General features: G+C 61.9%; 2 protein-coding genes and 3 non-coding genes across 7 annotated transcripts in view; all 5 read left to right on the top strand.

Moving 5' to 3' along the window:
- DCTN1 (dynactin subunit 1) overlaps nt 1-4448 on the top strand; it is a 148171-nt gene extending 143723 nt beyond the window's left edge. For all 3 annotated transcript variants that reach the window (XM_077816104.1, XM_077816105.1, XM_077816102.1), the window contains exons 27-28: nt 2694-2783; nt 3268-4448. In XM_077816104.1, coding sequence (XP_077672230.1) covers nt 2694-2783; nt 3268-3405 — 228 coding nt within the window. In that variant the 3' untranslated portion in view covers nt 3406-4448. The remainder of the gene's footprint in view (nt 1-2693; nt 2784-3267) is intronic.
- Nucleotides 4449-9400: 4952 nt separating this feature from the next.
- NOP56 (NOP56 ribonucleoprotein) lies at nt 9401-20501 on the top strand. Its single transcript, XM_077816101.1, has 12 exons — nt 9401-9456; nt 10824-10913; nt 11763-11877; nt 12033-12194; nt 12380-12578; nt 12943-13130; nt 14353-14504; nt 16635-16735; nt 17511-17659; nt 17934-18055; nt 18255-18395; nt 19651-20501. The coding sequence occupies exons 1-12, from the start codon at nt 9454-9456 to the stop codon at nt 19822-19824; spliced, it is 1596 nt and encodes a 531-aa protein (XP_077672227.1). The 5' UTR covers nt 9401-9453; the 3' UTR covers nt 19825-20501.
- Nucleotides 12720-12854, top strand: LOC144264451 (small nucleolar RNA SNORA51). The gene has a single exon (XR_013346054.1). It is a non-coding gene; the product is annotated as a small nucleolar RNA SNORA51 (small nucleolar RNA).
- Nucleotides 17743-17813, top strand: LOC144264449 (small nucleolar RNA SNORD56). The gene has a single exon (XR_013346052.1). It is a non-coding gene; the product is annotated as a small nucleolar RNA SNORD56 (small nucleolar RNA).
- Nucleotides 18108-18176, top strand: LOC144264448 (small nucleolar RNA SNORD57). The gene has a single exon (XR_013346051.1). It is a non-coding gene; the product is annotated as a small nucleolar RNA SNORD57 (small nucleolar RNA).
- Nucleotides 20502-21235: the final 734 nt, after the last annotated feature.

The raw sequence follows: 21235 nt of genomic DNA, 5'->3' as shown, positions 1-21235 counted from the left end.
GGGAGCGGCCAGTGCTCCAGGAGAGCAAGGCACAGCTGAGAGTCTGCCGTGGGCTGGCGGCGCTCCTATGCATCTCCCTCATTGCACTGCCGGTGCCCCTCACTCCCGACCCGCAGCCCCCGCTAGCCCGGCCCTGGGCTCCCCCAACAGCCCTGCCGGTGCCCCTCACTCCCGACCTGCAGCCCCCGCTAGCCCGGCCCTGGGCTCCCCCCACAGCCTTGCCAGTGCCCCTCACTCCCGACCTGCAGCCCCCGCTAGCCCGGCCCTGGGCTCCCCCCACAGCTCTGCCGGTGCCCCTCACTCCCGACCCACAGCCCCTGGTAGCCCAGCCCTTCCCCCGCCCCAGCTCTGCCCGTGCCCCTCACTCCCGGCCCTGGGCTCCCCCCCAGCCCTGCCGGTGCCCCTCACTCCTGACCCGCAGCCCCCGCTAGCCCGGCCCTGGGCTCCCCCGCAGCCCTGCCGGTGCCCCTCACTCCCGACCCGCAGCCCCTGCTAGCCCAGCCCTGCCCCTCCCCCCAGCCCTGCCGGTGCCCCTCACTCCCGACCCGCAGCCCCCGCTAGCCCGGCCCTGGGCTCCCCCCACAGCCCTGCCGGTGCCCCTCACTCCCGACCCGCAGCCCCCGCTAGCCCGGCCCTGGGCTCCCCCGCAGCCCTGCCGGTGCCCCTCACTCCCGACCCGCAGCCCCCGCTAGCCCGGCCCTGGGCTCCCCCCAGCCCTGCCGGTGCCCCTCACTCCCGACCCGCAGCCCCCGCTAGCCCGGCCCTGGGCTCCCCACAGCCCTGCCGGTGCCCCTCACTCCCGACCTGCAGCCCCCGCTAGCCCGGCCCTGGGCTCCCCCCACAGCCCTGCCGGTGCCCCTCACTCCCGACCCGCAGCCCCCGCTAGCCCGGCCCTGGGCTCCCCCCACAGCTCTGCCGGTGCCCCTCACTCCCGACCCACAGCCCCTGCTAGCCCGGCCCTGGGCTCCCCCCACAGCTCTGCCGGTGCCCCTCACTCCCGGCCCTGGGCTCCCCCCACAGCTCTGCCGGTGCCCCTCACTCCCGACCTGCAGCCCCCGCTAGCCCGGCCCTGGGCTCCCCCCACAGCTCTGCCGGTGCCCCTCACTCCCGACCTGCAGCCCCTGGTAGCCCAGCCCTTCCCCCGCCCCAGCTCTGCCCGTGCCCCTCACTCCCGGCCCTGGGCTCCCCCCCAGCCCTGCCGGTGCCCCTCACTCCTGACCCGCAGCCCCCGCTAGCCCGGCCCTGGGCTCCCCCGCAGCCCTGCCGGTGCCCCTCACTCCCGACCCGCAGCCCCTGCTAGCCCAGCCCTGCCCCTCCCCCCAGCCCTGCCGGTGCCCCTCACTCCCGACCTGCAGCCCCCGCTAGCCCAGCCCTGCCCCTCCCCCCAGCCCTGCCGGTGCCCCTCACTCCCGACCCGCAGCCCCCACTAGCCCAGCCCTGGGCTCCCCCCCAGCCCTGCCGGTGCCCCTCACTCCCGACCCACAGCCCCTGTTAGCCCGGCCCTGGGCTCCCCCCTAGCTCTGCCGGTGCCCCTCACTCCCGACCTGCAGCCCCCGCTAGCCCAGCCCTGCCCCTCCCCCCAGCCCTGCCGGTGCCCCTCGCTCCCGACCCGCAGCCTCCGCTAGCCCAGCCCTGGGCTCCCCCCACAGCCCTGCCGGTGCCCCTCACTCCCGAACCACAGCCCCTGCTAGCCCGGCCCTGGGCCCCCTCCCCCAGCCCTGCCGGTGCCCCTCACTCCTGACCCACAGCCCCTGCTAGCCCGGCCCTGGGCTCCCCCCAGCCCTGCCGGTGCCCCTCACTCCCGACCTGCAGCCCCCGCTAGCCCAGCCCTTCACCCCCCCAGCTCTGCCGGTGCCCCTCACTCCCGACCCGCAGCCCCTGCTAGCCCAGCCCTTCCCCCCCCAGCTCTGCCCGTGCCCCTCACTCCCGGCCCTGGGCTCCCCCACAGCCCTGCCGGTGCCCCTCACTCCTGACCCGCAGCCCCTGCTAGCCCAGCCTTGGGCTCCCCCCAGCCCTGACGGTGCCCCTCACTCCTGACCCACAGCCCCTGCTAGCCCAGCCCTGGGCTCCCCCCAGCCCTGCCGGTGCCCCTCACTCCCGACCCGCAGCCCCTGCTAGCCCAGCCCTTCCCCCCCCAGCTCTGCCGGTGCCCCTCACTCCTGACCCGCAGCCCCTGCTAGCCCAGCCCTGGGCTCCCGCCCAGCCCTGCCGGTGCCCCTCACTCCCGACCCACAGCCCCTGCTATCCAAGGGGAGACTGTTACACGTGATGCTTTTTTGATGTGAAGAAATATTTCCTTTGACCTGTGAATAAAATGGCTGCAACCCCAGATAGCCAAGTCTTCCCCACTCCCACACTCCCCCCCCCCCCCGAAAATGTCCATGTGCTCTGTGCATGCTCTGCCTTGGGCGTGCTGCATACTCGGGAGTCGCGGGGGGGACGGGGGGAGAAGGGAACACCACCTATGGAGCCGCTTAGACATCTTGTAATTTACCCTGGGCGAGGCAGGGTTAGCCATCCCCGTCCTCGAACCCTTCCTGGGTGATGTGGGGAGCTGCTCTTGCCAGCTGGAGACCCTGGCAGGAGAGGCAGGGAGCTCCCCACCCCACACCTGCGGCCGGGGGTGCTGGGTGCCCTGCAGGGTGCACATCTGGAGGGATGATGCTGCCCTGCTCCCCTTTCCTCCCTTGCAGGATGAAGTAATGAGGGAAACGGTTCTGCAGCACCCCGGGGCCAATGTCCTCACCGACTTCGCCACCTTCCCATCCTTGGCCTTCCTCAAGGTGAGACGCGGCTCTCCTGGGAGCGTTACCCACAGCACCGGGATGCAGGAGCCGAGGGAGCAGGTGGCCTGGCTGGTGTCCTCAGCAAGCCCCAGTAGGGTCTGTGCTGAGTTCCCATGGCCTGCGCACACGAGCTCCCCTGCCAGGATCTGGAGGATTCGGATTAGCAGTCTGGGGGCTGCAGGTCCTAGCACCTGCAGCCCTCGGGAGCTAGTCGCTGTTCCTGGGGGGTAGCACACGCCATCCCCATGCAGCGTGGCTCTGGGCTGAATGGAGCTCCACGGGCCTGCTGACAACGGTCCCTGCCAGGGAGGAAAGGCAACCGGGCCCAGGGGTGTGTGAAACCCCCTCGGGCAACACCCTCTGGAGCTGGCCCCTAGGAGATAACACAGTGTTACCCTCCTGGCACTTGGTAATGGGGGGCTTGGGGGGCTTTTATCAGCCTGAGTCCTGCTGCCCCTGACCCTCCGCCTTGCTCTTCCAGGCCAAAGAGGAGAAGAAGGAAGACACTGTGTACATTGGCAAAGTGACCTTCCCGTGCCAGCCTGGGCATGGCCAAGTGCACAAGCTCGTCCTGACGCCGGAGCAGCTGTGTGAGCTGCACGGCCGCCTCCTCTCCTAGGGGAACCCCCCACCCCCACAGAGACTGGTGTTCATTGCACAGCCCCCCCTCCCCAGCCCGTTGCTGAGTCTCTTCTCCGAGCCCCTTCTGGGCAGGGACGTGCTAGCCTGTGTGTGCAGCAGACCCCAGCAGAGCGCCCCGGAGCACTGGGGCACTCCCCTTCCCTGTCACAGCCTTGGATCGCTGGGTTCCAGCTCATGAAACCACTCGCTCTGCTGCCCTGCTGAGGGGGAACCTTGGCATAACTGTGTGCGCGTGTGTATTCGCTCCTGCCTGGATCTCAGGCTGCCCTTCCTCCTCCCTGCCCTCCTGGTGCATCTGCGAGCTGCCTTTCTCCTGGGGCGGGGGGTGACTGAGGTGTCGGGGCTGGGCCTGATTGTACACATTACACTCACCAGTGAAAACTCTCCCAACACCCACCCCAGCAGCTCCTTGTCCTAACAGCCCCAACCTGGCCAGGGAGCTCATGGCTCCTGATCCGCTCAGCCCCTGGCAAACCCCCCGGGGCGGGCTCTGTGGGGAGGAACACCTCTCTCCAGGTGGGATTTGAGTGGCAAGGATTCAGGGACTGGCCCTGCACTGATGCTGGGAGTGGCATTGTAACCCCGCCCAGCTCAGACTAACTGATCAACAAGAGAAACCCAGCTGTTCTGCCCTGCTTGGTGCTGAGGGTTTGGGCTCCTGGCCAGGCGATTGGGCCGTGCCTCTAGCTCCTGTCTCTGGATGAAGGGTTCATGACAGAGGGCAAAGGGAGCCCCTGGGGCTCCCGCTCTGAACACTACAGATGCCTGCAGTGGGGTGAGTTCAAACCCCGTCACACCAGCTGCTGGTGTCAGACCTCTCCCCCAGGGGCTGTGGGGGTCACATCAGTGCAGCTTTTACGGCCGTGCGGGGGCTGGGAGCTGAGTACCCCCCTGGCTAGTGGGTGAGTGCACGGAGGAGCTTTGGGTCCGTCGGTACGTGCGTATGCTGCTGCACCGTCCCCTCATGTAACCAGTTCTTAGCGCTCACGGGCTCTGGAAATGAATAAACTTCAACCGTTAAACCCAGCTTGGTACACGAGGTTTCTCTGCTCCACCCGCCTGGGCCCACTGCCAGGGCTGGAATTCCCAGGGTCACCTTGGCGCTGTGTGATGCTGGCTGCCTGCCAGCCTTCTGCTAGACTAGCTGATTGGAATGATGTCACAGCTTCCTTAATGACAGGTTTCAGAGGAGCAGCCGTGTTAGTCTGTATCCGCAAAAAGAACAGGAGGACTTGTGGCACCTTAGAGACTAACCAATTTATTTGAGCATGAGCTTTCGTGAGCTACAGCTCACTGCATCGGATGTATACCGTGGAAACTGCAGCAGACTTTATATATACACAGAGAATATGAAACAATACCTCCTCCCACCCCAACAACCACATACCACACAACAGAACCACTAACCCAGGAACTTATCCTTGCAACAAAGCCCGTTGCCAATTGTGCCCACATATCTATTCAGGGGACACCATCACAGGGCCTAATAACATCAGCCACACTATCAGAGGCTCGTTCACCTGCACATCCACCAATCTGATATATGCCATCATGTGCCAGCAATGCCCCTCTGCCATGTACATTGGTCAAACTGGACAGTCTCTACGTAAAAGAATAAATGGACACAAATCAGATGTCAAGAATTATAACATTCATAAACCAGTCGGAGAACACTTCAATCTCTCTGGTCACGCAATCACAGACATGAAGGTCGCTATCTTAAAACAAAAAAACTTCAAATCCAGACTCCAGCGAGAAACTGCTGAATTGGAATTCATTTGCAAATTGGATACTATTAATTTAGGCTTAAATAGAGACTGGGAGTGGCTAAGTCATTATGCAAGGTAGCCTATTTCCTCTTGTTTTTTCCCCCCCCCCCCCTCCCCCCAGATGTTCTGGTTTAACTTGGATTTAAACTTGGAGAGTGGTCAGTTTGGACGAGCTATTACCAGCAGGAGAGTGAGTCTGTGTGTGTATGGGGGTGGGTTTTTGGAGGGGGGTGAGGGAGTGAGAGAACCTGGATTTGTGCAGGAAATGGCCTAACTTCATTATCATGCACATTGTGTAAAGAGTTGTCACTTTGGATGGGCTATCACCAGCAGGAGAGTGAATTTGTGTGGGGGGGTGGAGGGTGAGAAAACCTGGATTTGTGCTGGAAATGGCCTAACCTGACGATTACTTTAGATAAGCTATTACCAGCAGGACAGTGGGGTGGGAGGAGGTATTGTTTCATATTCTCTGTGTATATATAAAGTCTGCTGCAGTTTCCACGGTATGCATCTGATGAAGTGAGCTGTAGCTCACGAAAGCTCATGCTCAAATAAATTGGTTAGTCTCTAAGGTGCCACAAGTACTCCTTTTCTTTTTACAGCTTCCTTAGCCGCTCAGCCTTAACCGTGAGGTGCAGAGGCGGCAGAAATGGGCGTTGGCCTTTCTGGCAGCTTTGTGATGTGGCTGGAGGGGCTGGGAGTGTGTGATTGGTTTATATTAGAAACTCTCAGCCCATCTCTGGTCTAACAGGATTGTGACATATGCATGTGAAATCTTAAACACCCCCAGAGAAAGTGACTCCGGCTGGTTGTGTTAACATGTAATTCAAACACCTGAGGACCACTTGCAAAAATAAAACTTCTGATTCAGCGCCCCTGCACTGCTAGCTGAGACCCGAGAGCCTGAAATTCCCTGGAACCATCAGCAAAACCATCAGCAAAAAACTTGACTTTGTAAGATCAAAACAACAGGCTGCCTTAATACAGCAGTGGGGGGGAAAGCAGAGACCCCTGTGCCGCTTTGTGGGTTACCATTAGCTTCCCTATGACCCTTGTGTGAAGCCTTTGAGGCTGCGTGAGCTGGTATAGTTTTAGCCATTTACTTCCACACCTTTGATCCTGCAGTCGGCCAGTGCTTCGGCTTTGTGACCTACCCTGGCCATCTTCTCAAAAACCTGCCCAGTGCAGCCAGGTGTCCCCATGGGAGCGTCTCTGCAGTGGCCTGACCCTGCCTGGCTGCTGTCTTCACCCCACTGCCTCACCAGCACAGGGGCTCCGCCATTCTCTTGGCAGCTCCCTGCTTCTCCGAGAGTGTGGTTTTAAACTAGGGCTGTCAATTAATTGCAGTTAACTCAGCCATTAACTCAAAACAAATTAACCGTGATTAATCCCAGTTCTGAGCTCACTGTTAGCATTACCTGTTGCCTTTTCTTGACTATGCCATTCTTTCGCAACATCCAAGAAACGCCCTACACGTTTCGGCACAATGTCTCTCTTCAATACGCGTTGCTGTTAAAGCAACCGCCTGCAGGGTCCGTGCGGCACCAGACAGGGGCTGCCCTGAGTGCTCAGGGATGTCCAGTGAGCTCTAGGCACAGCAACAGCCAGTGCATTTTTCAGAAGCTCCAACTCCAGTCTTCTTGGTGCGATGCAGGTCATGTATTCCCGATACGCTGGGTCCGCGGGAGGGCAGGGGGTATGACCAAATGGAAGATGCAATTTGAATAACGTCTCTTAGCCCTGTCGTTTACAGTGCTGAGGGGTCTGCAGGCCCGAGCCAGGCACTTGGCGTAGCCTTGGTGCAGCTGTTGCACTTTAGAACATAAGAGCGGCCAGGCTGGGTCAGGCCAAAGGTCCATCCAGCCCCGAGTCCTGTCTGCCAACAGTGGCCAGTGCCAGGGGCCCAGCGGGCGTGAACAGAACAGGGCATCACCCAGTGACCCATCCCTGGCCCGTTCCCAGCGTCTGGCAGGCAGCGGCTCGGGCCCCCATCCCTGCCCGCCTGGCTCGTAGCCATTGATGGACCATCCTCCAGGAACGGCTCCAGGGCTCCGAGGGCCGGCTCCGTTCCCACAGGTGGGCGCCCAGGCCCGGCGGGTCCCGGAGTCAGGTTCTCCTGGCGGCGCCTCTCGGTCCTGCTGAGCGCCCGGGCTGGGGTCGGAGCGTTTCGGCTGCGGGGGCGCGCGGGAGCCTCCCCGGGGGGGGACCAGCGACAAGGCGGCTTCGCAGGCTGCTCCTAGGTCGGTGTCTGGCCGCGGGGGGCGGTCCTACAGGTTCCCCCTCCCCCCCCGGTTCCCTGCCCCTTGCCTGGGGGTCCCCTCCCCCCCGGTTCCCTGCCCCTTGCCTGGGGGTCCCCTCCCACCCCAGGTTCCCTGCCCCTTGCCTGGGGGTCCCCGCCCCTCCCCTCCCCTCCCCCCCCCAGTTCCCTGCCCCTTGCCTGGGGGTCCCCGCCCCTCCCCCCCAGTTCCTCCCCCCCGCCCCTTGCCTGGGGGTCCCCGCCCCTTCCCCCCCCCGGTTCCCTGCCCCTTGCCTGGGGGTCCCCTCCCCCCCCGGTTCCCTGCCCCTTGCCTGGGGGTCCCCGCCCCTCCTCTCCCCTCCCCCCCCAGTTCCCTGCCCCTTGCCTGGGGGTCCCCGGTTCCTCCCCCCCGCCCCTTGCCTGGGGGTCCCCGCCCCTCCCCCCCCCCCGGTTCCCTGCCCCTTGCCTGGGGGTCCCCGCCCCTCCCCTCCCCCCCCCAGTTCCCTGCCCCTTGCCTGGGGGTCCCAGCCCCTCCCCCCCGGTTCCTCCCCCCCGTCCCTTGCCTGGGGGTCCCCGCCCCTTCCCCCCCCCGGTTCCCTGCCCCTTGCCTGGGGGTCCCCTCCCCCCCCGGTTCCCTGCCCCTTGCCTGGGGGTCCCCTCCCCTCCCCCCCCCAGTTCCCTGCCCCTTGCCTGGGGGTCCCCGCCCCTCCCCTCCCCTCCCCCCCCCAGTTCCCTGCCCCTTGCCTGGGGGTCCCCGCCCCTCCCCCCCAGTTCCTCCCCCCCGCCCCTTGCCTGGGGGTCCCCGCCCCTTCCCCCCCCCGGTTCCCTGCCCCTTGCCTGGGGGTCCCCTCCCCCCCCGGTTCCCTGCCCCTTGCCTGGGGGTCCCCGCCCCTCCTCTCCCCTCCCCCCCCAGTTCCCTGCCCCTTGCCTGGGGGTCCCCGGTTCCTCCCCCCCGCCCCTTGCCTGGGGGTCCCCTCCCCTCCCCCCCCCAGTTCCCTGCCCCTTGCCTGGGGGTCCCCGCCCCTCCCCCCCAGTTCCTCCCCCCCGCCCCTTGCCTGGGGGTCCCCGCCCCTTCCCCCCCCCGGTTCCCTGCCCCTTGCCTGGGGGTCCCCTCCCCCCCCGGTTCCCTGCCCCTTGCCTGGGGGTCCCCGCCCCTCCCCTCCCCCCCCAGTTCCCTGCCCCTTGCCTGGGGGTCCCCGGTTCCTCCCCCCCGCCCCTTGCCTGGGGGTCCCCGCCCCTCCCCCCCCCCGGTTCCCTGCCCCTTGCCTGGGGGTCCCCCCCGGTTCCCTGCCCCGCCCCTTGCCTGGAGGTCCCCGCCCCTCCCCCCGTCCCTCCCCCGGTTCCCTGCCCCGCCCCTTGCCTGGGGGTCCCCGCCCCCCCCGGTTCCTCCCCCGCCCCTCCCTTGGGCGTTCGAGCCGCAGGAGTCTCGCTCCGCGCGCAGAAGGGGCGGGGCCCAGGCTGCCGTTACGGCGGGTGGACGCGACCCCGCGCCTGCGCCCTCAGGCCGAGCCGAGCCCCACAGCGAGTCGGCGCCGCGGAGACAGGACCGGCCCTCAGGCTCTCGCTACCTCATTGGCGGATGAGAGGAAGGGGCGGGCTCTGAGAGCACTCTCACTATCCCATTGGCGGATGAGGGGAAGGGGCGGGCTCTGAGAGCGCTCTCGCTACCCCATTGGCGGATGAGGGGAAGGGGCGAGCCCTGAGGGCACTCTCGCTATCCCATTGGTGGATGAGGGGAAGGGGAGGATGCTGAGGGCGCTCTCGCTACCCCATTGGCGGATGAGGGGAAGGGGCGGGCTCTGAGAGCACTCTCACTATCCCATTGGCGGATGAGGGGAAGGGGCGGGCTCTGAGAGCGCTCTCGCTACCCCATTGGCGGATGAGGGGAAGGGGCGAGCCCTGAGGGCGCTCTCGCTACCCCATTGGCGGATGAGGGGAAGAGCGGGCTCTGACTGGCGGGCAGCCCAGGTTCCGGTTCCGGTGGTCTCTGGGCGGCCCCGTGGCGCGAGGAGGCAGCAGGATGGTGAGCGGCCCGCGGGGCCCATCCGAGCCCATCGGCCCCGCGGCGGGTCGGTTCGGGCCCTCGGCCCGGCGGGGGAGGCGGGGCCAAGGCTTGGACCGGGGCCGCCGGGGATTCGCTCGCCCGCCCGCGGGGAATCCGAGACCGGGGCGGCCGGGGGAGGCCGGGGGCCCGGAGCGGGGGCGAGGATCGGGGGGGGAGAGGCGGGGCCGGGGTGATGGGGGGGGGAGGCCGGCCGGCGCGGGGGGATAGATTTGGGCGGTTGAGGCGGGGCTGATGGGGGGGCAGGTGGGGGGGATAGCTTTGGGAGGTTGCGAGGGGGAGGCTGGCCGGGGGGGATAGCTTTGGGAGGTTGCGAGGGGGAGGCTGGCCGGGGGGGATAGCTTTGGGAGGTTGCGAGGGGGAGGCTGGCCGGGGGGGATAGCTTTGGGAGGTTGCGAGGGGGAGGCTGGCCGGGGGGGATAGCTTTGGGAGGTTGCGAGGGGGAGGCTGGCCGGGGGGGATAGCTTTGGGGGGTTGCGAGGGGGAGGCTGGCCGGGGGGGATAGCTTTGGGGGGTTGCGGGGGAGAGGCTGGCCGGCGGGGGGGAATAGATTTGGGCCGTTGAGGTGGGGGTGATGGGGGGGCAGGCGGGGGGGGTAGATTCGGGGGGGAGGCGGGGCAGGCGGGGGGGGTAGATTTGGGGGGTTGCGGGGGGGAGGCGGGGCAGGCGGGGGGGGGTAGATTTGGGGGGTTGCGGGGGGGAGGCGGGGCAGGCGGGGGGGTAGATTTGGGGGGTTGCGGGGGGGAGGCGGGGCAGGCGGGGGGGGTAGATTTGGGGGGTTGCGGGGGGGAGGCGGGGCAGGCGGGGGGGGGTAGATTTGGGGGGTTGCGGGGGGGAGGCTGGCCGGCGGGGGGGGGTAGATTTGGGGGGTTGCGGGGGGGAGGCTGGCCGGCGGGGGGGGGTAGATTTGGGGGGTTGCGGGGGGGAGGCTGGCCGGCGGGGGGGGGTAGATTTGGGGGGTTGCGGGGGGGAGGCTGGCCGGCGGGGGGGGGTAGATTTGGGGGGTTGCGGGGGGGAGGCTGGCCGGCGGGGGGGGTTAGGTTTGGGGGGTTGCGGGGGGGAGGCTGGCCGGCGGGGGGGGGCTAGGTTTGGGGGGTTGCGGGGGGGGAGGCTAGGTTTGGGCGGTTGGGGGGGGAGGCTGGTGATGGGGGGTAGGCGGGGGGGGGCTAGATTTGGGGGGTTGCGGGGGGGAGGCTGGCCGGCGGGGGGGGTAGATTTGGGGGGTTGCGGGGGGCAGGCTGGCCGGCGGGGGGGGGGGCTAGGTTTGGGCTGGGGGGGGGCTGGCCGGCGGGGGGACCGGGCGCGCGCTCTAACGCTCCCTCTCGCAGGTGCTGCTCCACGTGCTGTTCGAGCACGCGGCCGGCTACGCGCTGTTCGCCGTGCGGGAGGTGGAGGAGATCAGCCTGCTGCTGCCCCAGGTGCGGGCCCCAGGCCGCACCCCTTTGCCCCGGGGGCGGGGGAATCGGGGGTTTATCCTGCTCCCCCGCTCTGTCACCACAGGCCCCAGGGTGCTGGAGCCCCCTGTCAGTTCCCCCTCAAGCAGGGCCAGTGGGTGCCCACGGCTCTGTCAGCTGAACAGGCCCCGAGAGGCGTCAGGGTCTCCTTTGGGGGGCCCCGTCCTAGGCTTGTCCCTGAGCTGCCCTTGGTGTGTGGCACAACGGGAGGTCCCCCCATCTGCGGGGTGGGGGAGGGTAACCAGCTGAGATGGGTCCTTGCAGGGGGGCAGAGATGCGCTGCCCCCTGTGTCCTGCTGAAGCCCAGGTGCGTGGAGGAGGGTAGCGCGGCGGTTGCCGGGCGTGGGACTGTCCCATGGCGGTAGGACCCGGACGCCATTAGGAAGGTGGGTTGCTCTGGGCTGCGTGTGAACCCAGCCGATAGGGCTGAGCCTCTGTTCTGTACGGCGGGCAGGCCACGAGCTCGGCTCCTGGCGGGTGCAGTGATGAGCATCCTAGATCTGTCAATCCACTGAAAGCAGTGATGTCACCCTGTCTCTGAGCACTCAGGGGCGCCTGCTCTGGGCACAGGTCTCCCCCTGCCCAGCCCAGGGGGGCAGGTATTTGCAGCTGTGCTGCTCCTCGTGCTTATCGGGGGCAGGTGACCCGAGCAGAGTGTGTGCTGGGGCCTGCAGTCTGTGCTTTCGCCGCATTACTCGTGGGGGCTTTATGCTCAGTCAGTGTATGTGCTGCTGGGCCCCATGCTGGCCCTCCTGCGGGGTTGGGGTCCCAGGTTGCCCTGTGTGATACCCACTTCCCTGTGGCCCATTCCAGGTGGAGGAGAGCATCCTGAACATCGGCAAGTTCCACAGCATCGTCAGACTCGTGGCCTTCTCCCCATTCAAATCCGCCCAGAGTGCCTTGGAGAACGTCAATGCCATCTCGGAAGGTGAGGCTGGGCTGGCGACTGCTGACCTTTGGGCCTGCAGTGGCCTTGGAGGCTTGTTGCCCCACTCCTCTCTCACTGCTCTGTGTTGCCCCCTTTGCTCCCATTGGTGCCCTGTAGCTGCACAGCCCATTAACTTCCCCCTCTTCCTGGGGCAGGGATTCTCCACGAGGACCTCAGGCTGCTCCTGGAGACCAACCTGCCGGCCAAGAAGAAGAAAGCATTGCTGGGAGTCAGTGATGCCAAAATTGGGGCTGCCATCCAAGAGGAGCTGGGTTACCAGTGCCAGACTGGAGGGGTCGTGGCAGAGCTCACACGAGGTGAGAAGAGATGGGGTACCGCAGCGAGGCGTGGAGATGCTAGCAAGCCCTCTGCGGGGTGATACACCTGGGTCTGTCCCCCAGTGCCCTGCCTGTGTGCGTGGCATGTCCCTGTTTGCTTTGGAGGTGAGGTGTGGGGATATTAAGGGGGACCCCAGTGCTCAGCAGACATTCTGTGTCCGCAGGGATCCGCCTGCACTTCCACACCTTGGTGAAGGGTCTCACTGCCCAGTCGGCCTCAAAGGCGCAGCTGGGCCTGGGGCACAGCTACTCACGGGCCAAAGTGAAATTCAACGTCAACAGAGTTGACAACATGATCATCCAGTCCATCAGCCTGCTGGACCAGCTGGACAAGGACATCAACACCTTCTCCATGCGCGTCAGGTGAGGGCTCTCTGAGCAGCATCAGCCGCGAGGGGCCGCGGTGACGGCATCGGGAATGTAGCCTGTCTGCAGAGAGCACTTCTGCCCTGGACTGCAGGGCCTGCAGGGGGGTTGGGGATTAGTATGGAGCCCGTGCATCGTCTCCTCCCTGTGCTTACCGCAGGCAGTGCCACTCCCAGCGCTGACTGCACAGAAAGGGGAGGAAGAGCATCTGCCCGCGTACACCCCAGCCAGGGAGCCTGTGACCTGGGCTGTCTTGTTAGCAGGGAGACACGTCTGCTGCGGGGGCAGGGTGGGCTGGGAGGAGATGGTAGGTCCCTCCTGTCCCGTCCCTCCCTGACTGCTCCCCTCGGGCCTCCTGCAGAGAGTGGTACGGGTATCACTTCCCAGAGCTCATCAAGATTGTGAGTGACAACTACACCTACTGCCGCCTGGCCAAGTGCATCGGGAACCGCAAGGAGCTGAGCGAGGAGCGCCTGGAGGGGCTGGAGGAGATTGTGATGGACAGCGCCAAGGCCCACGCCATTCTGGACGCCTCTCGTTCATCCATGGGTTAGCGGCACTTCGAAACCATTGGGGGGGGGGGTCTCCACTGCTGGCTCCGGGGTCAAAGAGCTCATGGGATGGGGGAGGGGCAGGTCAGCAGTGCTGGCTCCGGGGTCAAAGGGCTCATGGGATGGGGGGCGGGGCAGGTCAGTAGTGCTGGCTCCGGGGTCAAAGGGCTCATGGGATGGGGGGCGGGGCAGGTCAGTACTGCTGGCTCCGGGGTCAAAAGGCTCATGGGATGGGGGGAGGGGCAGGTCAGCAGTGCTGGCTCTGGGGTCTAGGGCTCAAGGGATGGGGGAGGGGCAGGTCAGCAGTGCTGGCTCCGGGGTCTAGGGCTCAAGGGATGGGGGAGGGGCAGGTCAGTAGTGCTGGCTCCGGGGTCAAAGGGCTCATGGGATGGGGGGAGGGGCAGGTCAGCAGTGCTGGCTCCGGGGTCTAGGGCTCATGGGATGGGGGAGGGGCAGGTCAGTAGTGCTGGCTCCGGGGTCTAGGGCTCAAGGGATGGGGGAGGGGCAGGTCTCCACTGCTGGCTCCGGGGTCAAAGGGCTCATGGGATGGGGGAGGGGCAGGTCAGTAGTGCTGGCACTGGGGTCAAAGGGCTCATGGGATGGGGGAGGGGCAGGTCAGTACTGCTGGCTCCGGGGTCAAAGGGCTCATTGGATGGGGGGAGGGGCAGGTCAGCAGTGCTGGCTCTGGGGTCTAGGGCTCAAGGGATGGGGGAGGGGCAGGTCAGTACTGCTGGCACCGGGGTCAAAGGGCTCATGGGATGGGGGGAGGGGCAGGTCAGTAGTGCTGGCTCCGGGGTCTAGGGCTCAAGGGATGGGGGAGGGGCAGGTCAGTAGTGCTGGCTCCGGGGTCTGAGGGCTCATGGGATGGGGGAGGGGCAGGTCAGTACTGCTGGCTCCGGGGTCTGAGGGCTCATGAATATGTTGCCCATGGCTCTGGTTTGCCGGGGCTGGGGTACGGCTGATCTTGGCTCCCCATATCATCTGACCTGTTTCTTCTTGATTGGGACATAAACTGACCAGAGGCTGATGTGGGGGGGGGCTCAGGGGAGGAATTCCCTCCCCACTCCAATAGGCTAGTACTGAGTGCTGTTAACAGGGAGGGTCAGGACTCTGACCTGCTGCTTCTCTTGGGGGTGGCAGTTCCTGGGTTGCGGCACCTCCCGGGGGTTGCCCTGGTCTAGTGGCAGTTCTTGGAGAGCGCTGACATCTGCTCTGTGCAGGGATGGATATCTCCCCCATTGACCTCATCAACATTGAGAGCTTCTCCAGCCGGGTGATCTCGCTGTCCGAGTACCGCAAGGACCTGCAGGAGTATCTCCGTTCCAAGATGAGCCAGGTGGCTCCCAGTCTCTCTGCCCTCATCGGGGAAGTGGTGAGCATAAACACTGCCAAATTAAATGTAAAAATGTAATAAGAAAAGCCAAAAAGGAGTTTGAAGAACAGCTAGCCAAAAACTCAAAAGGTAATAACAAAATGTTTAAGTACATCAGAAGCAGGAAGCCTGCTAAACAACCACTGGGGCTCCTGGACGATCGAGATACAATAGGAGCACTTAAAGACGATAAAGTAATCGGAGAGAAACGAAATGAATTCTTTGCTTCAGTCTTCACGACTGAGGATGTTGGGGAGATTCCCAAACCTGAGCCGTCTTTTGTAGGTGACAAATCTGAGGAATTGTCACAGATTGAAGTGTCGCTAGAGGAGGTTTTGGAATTAATTGAGAAACTGAACAGGAACAAGTCACCGGGCCCAGATGGCATTCACCCAAGAGTTCTGAAAGAACTCAGATGTGAAATTGCGGAACTATTAATTATGGTTTGTAACCTGTCCTTTAAATCAGCTTCTGTACCTAATGACTGGAAGACAGCTAATGTAACACCAATATTTAAAAGGGCTCAAGAGGTGATACCAGGAAGTCTAACATCCGTACCGGGCAAATTAGTTGAAACAATCGTAAAGAATAAAATTGTCAGACACATAGAAGAACATAAATTGTTGGGCAAAAGTCAACATGGTTTCTGTAAAGGGAGAGCGTGTCTTACTGATCTGTTAGAGTTTTTTGAGGGGGTCAACAAACATGTGGACAAGAGGGATCCTGTGGACATAGTGGACTTAGATTTCCAGAAAGCCTTTGACAAGGTCCCTCACCAAAGGCTCTTATGTAAATTAAGTTGTCATGGGATAAGAGGGAAGATCCTTTCATGGATTGAGAACTGGTTAAAAGACAGGGAACAAAGGGTAGGAATAAATGGTAAATTTACAGAATGGAGAGGGGTAACTAGTGGTGGTCCCCAAGGGTCAGTCTTAGGACCAATCCTATTCAACTTATTCATAAATGGTCTGGAGAAAGGGGTAAACAGTGAGGTGGCAAAGTTTGCAGACGATACTAAACTGCTCAAGATAGTTAAAACCAAAGCAGACTGTGAAGAACTTCACTTAGTTTTGTGAGATCCTTCTGGTTGGGCAACAAAATGGCAAATGAAATGTAATGTGGATAAATGTAAAGTAATGCACGTTGGAAAAAATAACCCCAACTATACATACAATATGATGGGTGGTAATTTAGCTACAACTAATCAGGAGAAAGATCTTGGCGTCATCGTGGATAGTTCTCTGAAGACATCCACGCAGTGCGCAGTGGCAGTCAAAAAAGCAAATGGAATGTTAGGAATCATTCAAAAAGGGATAGAGAATAAGACGGAAAATATCTTTTTGCCCTTATATAAATCCGTGGTACACCCACAGCTTGAATACTGCATACAGATGTGGTCCCCTCATCTCAAAAAAGATATACTGGCATTAGAAAAGGTTCAGAGAAGGGCAACTAAAATGATTAGGGTTTTGGAACGGGTCCCATATGAGGAGAGATTAAAGAGGCTAGGACTTTTCACACTGGAGAAAGTGAATAAGGAAAAGTTATTGACTTGTTCCCATAATATAAGAACTAGGGGCCACTAAATGAAATTAATGGGCAGCAGGTTTAAAACAAATAAAAGGAAGTTCTTCTTCATTCAGTGCACAGTCAACCTGTGGAACTCCTTGCCTGAGGAGGTTGTGAAGGCTAGGACTGTAACAGGGTTTAAAAGAGAACTGGATAAATTCATGGAGGTTAAGTCCATTAATGGCTATTAGCCTGGATGGGTAAGGAAGGGTGTCCCTAGCCTGTGTTTGTCAGAGGGTGGAGCTGAATTGCAGGAGAGGGCTCACTTATGTGAGTGCCCTCGGGCTGGGGGCAGGGGTGATCTGTGCTCTCCCAGGGCACAGAAATGATGTTCTAGTGTGAATCTGTCAATCCACTGAGCTCTGTGCTGAGACGCAACCACTGCTGATCTGTGCCCTGGGGAGCCTGCCCATACTAGCTGAAGGGCCCAAACCAGCCAGCAAGGGCTGGGCCCAGGTGGCACAGAATGCAGCATTGCATGCTGGGCCTGTAGTCTAAGCAGCTGGATTGCAGAGCCTCAGGTCTCTCACCACCCTGCTTGTCTCCTTTGCATCTCTGCAGGTGGGCGCCCGTCTGATCTCCCATGCTGGCAGCCTGACGAACCTGGCCAAGTACCCAGCCTCAACGGTGCAGATCCTGGGGGCAGAGAAGGCCCTCTTCAGGTACAGCTGCAGGGTGGTCGTGGTGATGGCAGGCTCCTGGGCTGCTGGGCTTGACATGTTGGCCAGACGCGGCTGCATGCGTGAGTGATAAACCAGCCCCAGTCTCTGAGCGACCACCGAGGCTTTTCCTTCGCTCTTGCTGAACGGTTTGGTGCCTGGTGCTGGGTCTGTCAGGGAACCCATGCAGCAGGTTAGCTATTCTGATCACTGGGGGAGTGATGGGCAGAGTCTGATAGACACTAGTGCCAGCCATGCAGGGCCAGCCAGGATGTGACCAGTACCTGGCCGTCACATGTATCTGACTCCTGGGAAGGAGAAGGGGCCAGGCAGCTTCTGCTGTGCAGCTGGGATGTTGGGTATTGGTGGACGGTGGCTCCCCGAGGCATCCATATTCAGTTCTGTGCCAGCTGCCTGCTGGTCACAGGGAAAGCTGCTCTCCTCACTTCCTGTCGTCTGCCAGACTGTGTGAGGAGGAGTGCGACACCTTCTGGCTCCTAGCATTTGGCAGAGCTAGTATGTCAGCCGTGGTTCTGCTGCTCTGCGGGTGCAGGAAGGAGCAGAGCTGGGTGGCCGGGGGGGCTGGCCTTCAGACCCGCAGTACGGCTGCAGCCACCCAGGTGCGTTCACCCCGCTGAGCGGGCTGCTGCATTGTAACCAGGCCAAGCAGGTCAGATTGGGTTGGCAGTGTCTGGCCAGAGGCTGCTCTGAGTGGTCAGTCGCCAGCCCCAGCAGGGTCAGGGCTTCAGAGCGACCTTCACTCCCATACTTATTCCAGGGCCTTGAAGACTCGTGGCAACACCCCGAAATATGGGCTGATTTTCCACTCCACCTTCATCGGGCGAGCGGCTACCCGCAACAAGGGGCGCATCTCCCGCTACCTGGCCAACAAGTGCACCATCGCCTCCAGGATAGACTGCTTCTCAGGTGCCGCTTTCACCCGAGCCCCGGCTGGGGGAGGGGCCTGCCTGGCCGAGCTGGAGTGTCAGTCACACAAACCCCAGCGGCTTCTGCAATGATGGGAATATTTTTCGTCAACAGCATTTCACGTAGTGAATGGTGACACCTGTTTTCTGAGCAAAGCCGGCTCTAGGGCTGGGAAACGGGGGGCTGCCAGCTGGGTGGCAGGGGCTGGGGGTTGATGGGGAGTGGGCTTTGCTGTAGCTAGCAGCCTGTCATTCACACTGCCCCCTCTCTGCAGATGTCCCGACGAGCATCTTTGGTGACAAGCTCCGGGAGCAGGTAGAGGAGCGCCTGGCCTTCTACGAGACAGGAGAGCCTCCCCGCAAGAATCTTGATGTCATGAAGGAGGCTATGGTGGAGGTGAGGGGGCTGGGAGTGGGCCTGAGGTGCTGCAGGACTCCTGGGCGGGTGCCAGATGTGATGTGAAATCTCCTGCCTGACCAACTGCTGGAGGCAAAAACTGATTTAATGAGGCTGATCCGACACCTGGGGAGTGGGGAGCCCGTCGCCATGGCCTGTATTGCCCGTGCTGATGGAGCCTCCGTTGTCCTTTCGCCAGGCTACTGAGGTGGCTGCTGAAATCAAGAAGAAAGAGAAGAAAAAGAAGAAGCGGGAGAAGAAGCGGCTGGAAGCCTTGGCAGTGGCAGCAGCTGCTGAGGAAGCAGAGAACTCAGTGCTGGAGACAACCATGGAGGTAGAGGTAAAGAACCAGGAATCTGCCCTAGGGTCTAGGCTGGCTGCAGAGGCCCTCACTGATGGGGAGGAGGGGGGCTGGCATTTCCATCACGACTTGTGTGATGCAGACAGGTCCTGTCCAGAGGGAGAGGAGGGGGCTCGGGTGGTGAGTGTCCACCTGTCGGAGGGGCATGTCCACCGCCTGCCTGGGGAGCTCGGAACGATGCAGGTTCCTGACTCCTCGTTTCTGCTCCTGCATACATCCGCAAAAGACAGCGGATGGGGACAGAGGCAGCTGGCTCTGGGAATTGCTGAGCGGGTGCAGTGGAGTCACTGAGTGTCTCAGTCGGCCTGCAGCTCAGACAGATACTCTGTGCCCCCCTGTGACACCCTGAGCAGTGCCTCCGACTGCACTGACCTGGTTACTTGCTCCTTGCCTGCATGCTTTAATCCGTGCAATGGCTAACCGGTCAGTGGGTGTAACGACCCTCCAGAGCATTCACCCCTTGGTGGGAATATAGCTCCTACATCTTGGAGTTACTGTTCCCAACTGCCTGCAGACTCAGGTTGATGTCACTGGTAGGGCCGAGAGAGAATGCAGCTGGAGCCCCAGTGGGCTAGCACAGCCTGCTCGTGGGTCTGTGTCCTGCCTCCACAGGGAATGTGCCTGTGGGGGGGCACATCTTCCTCCAGTGACTGGAGGTCCCAAATCCTGGCTGCAGGGGATGATGTCCCCATGCTGCCACTGCAGGCCAGTGCTCTGGACTATCCTGTGATTGAATGGCAGGTGCCGGGTGGGAGTAGCCACCATCTGCCAGGTTTCGGATCCTCCTAGATGACTGGCTTTGGATGAAATACCAAATTGCAGAGTTGCCCTCAGGCAGGGCAGCGAGGGTCCTGAACTGGCAGGGAGTGAGGAGAAATCAAAGGGAACAGTGGGCTGGGACCACCAGACCTTGCTTGGGCTCCCTGATGTGTGGTCCTAGTCCTGGCCAGCCTCCACAAGTAGCCCCCTGGGTGGAGCTCTCCTCTCAGCTGCTGCTGTCCATGTTGGTCTGTGGCTCTATGGGGACTTGCTTGCGGATCTGGCCTAGAAAACCGCATGTCCATGCAACAGAGGCATCAGCCTTTCCAGAACGTTGCCCTCTAGCCCAGGTAAGGCCTGAGCTGCTCTGCAGGGCCCTCCAGCACCAGCAGGGCATGCGCCTGTGAGTACAGGCCATGCTCCGCTACACCCCAGGGGGGTTCAAAGGGCCCCTCTAACCCCCACTCTGCTTCAGGAAAACGACACACAGCCCAAGAAGAAGAAAAAGAAGAAGCAGCAGGAGACCTCACTGGAGGAGAATGGGCTGGCAGAAGAGCCCTTGCCCAAGAAGCAAAAGAAACTGGCCCAGGAAGAGCCCCCCCAGCCAGACAAGAAGAAGAAAAAGAAAAAGGTCAAAGAGGAGGATTAAGCGGGGTGGGAAGTTACCAGGTCTTGCTTGTGGGACAGCTGGGGGACCTGCGCTGCAGCAGTACAGACTGACCAGCACCCGCAGACAGTGGCAGGACACTTACCTTTCCCAGCTGTATAAACCTGTTGCTGCTTGTCCAGCATTTCGAGGCAGCTGTGCGTCGAAGAATGTACCCAGCCCGGAGCAGCCCGCATTAAATGCGTGTTGGTATCTGGCGTCTAGTGCTGTGGGCTCGCTCTGGCAGAGGCTCGATTCACGGCATGTCGGGCTGTGCCTAGCCACTGGTTTAACCTGGCCGAGGCGGTTATTCCTTGGAGCGTGTCTGGCCTGGGACTGTGGAGCCTGCATCTATCTGGAGCTGCCTGGGTGGTGCTGTTCCGTTGTCAGGCGGCTGTGGCAGAGAATGCTCCCATTGGACTCCTCATCTGTTGGCCCAGCTGCTGCCTCCCCTCCCCTCTGCACTGCAGCCATGTCCTGCCGAGTGCTGGGCTGCGGGGGGCCCTGCACTGCAGGTGGAAGGGATGGCTGGGCCAGTGACGAGTGCTTGTATTTCTGAGATCCCTTGAGCTCCGTCCTCTGCACAGGGTGTTACTGCGGAAGCAGAGGGAGTGGAACAACCACCTGGCCCTACCTGTGACTGAAACAAACTTCCACTAACAATAAATGTTTCAAGCTTTTCAAGCCTCTTCTCTGTTTACTTTTAAGAGCAAGACTTCCCTTTGCTGCTGTAAAACTCAGTGTGTGCCCCAGCCTCTGGCTTCTATCTCCGCAGGTTTGCAGCCGCCCAGAGCCTGAGCCAGAGGAAGACAGTTGCTCAAGGCCAGAGGGCTTTAATTTCTTGGGTAAAGATTTAAAATAGGGCAGGTTGTGTCCAGTTGTGAGTCCCTCCTTCAGGCTGCAGCGCTGAGGCCTGGTCGTGCACCCCAGCAATGGCGTGCACGCGTCTACGCAACCCTTGTGTTCTCTTCTGGGGCTGACTGGTCAATTCTTGTAGTCCTGGCTTGCTGCCTCCCTGTGCTAGATTACACAAGGGGGCCTTACAACCCTGGTCCTAAAACCCAAGCAAGGGGGGGAGGATAAAACCTCCCTAGGATTGCGGGGAGGGATTCAAAGACGACCAGAAGCTGAAACTGATTAGTTTGGTTTTGCCCATGTTTGAGTTAACAGCAGAGACAGGTCCCTTGGCTTAACTCTTCAATTCTCCTCCCTGTGGCCCCAGGGATGCTCCCCCCCCATCCCCCCCAGGCCAGGAGGGCAGAAGACTAGGCCTGCTTTCTCCCTAGCAGGGAGGATGAGCAGGTGTTAATGGCTCTTGCACCCAGTTTGAGGTGTAGACAATTTCAAGGTGGCTTTGAGTTGGAGATGTGCTAATGAACAGGCAGGGGCTTCCTGTTTTTTTTCCCCAACATCT

This window comes from Eretmochelys imbricata, chromosome 4 (genome assembly GCF_965152235.1).
Source record: "Eretmochelys imbricata isolate rEreImb1 chromosome 4, rEreImb1.hap1, whole genome shotgun sequence".
Classification (NCBI taxonomy): Eukaryota; Metazoa; Chordata; order Testudines; family Cheloniidae; genus Eretmochelys; species Eretmochelys imbricata.
This window is presented reverse-complemented; position numbering and strand designations above follow the sequence as displayed.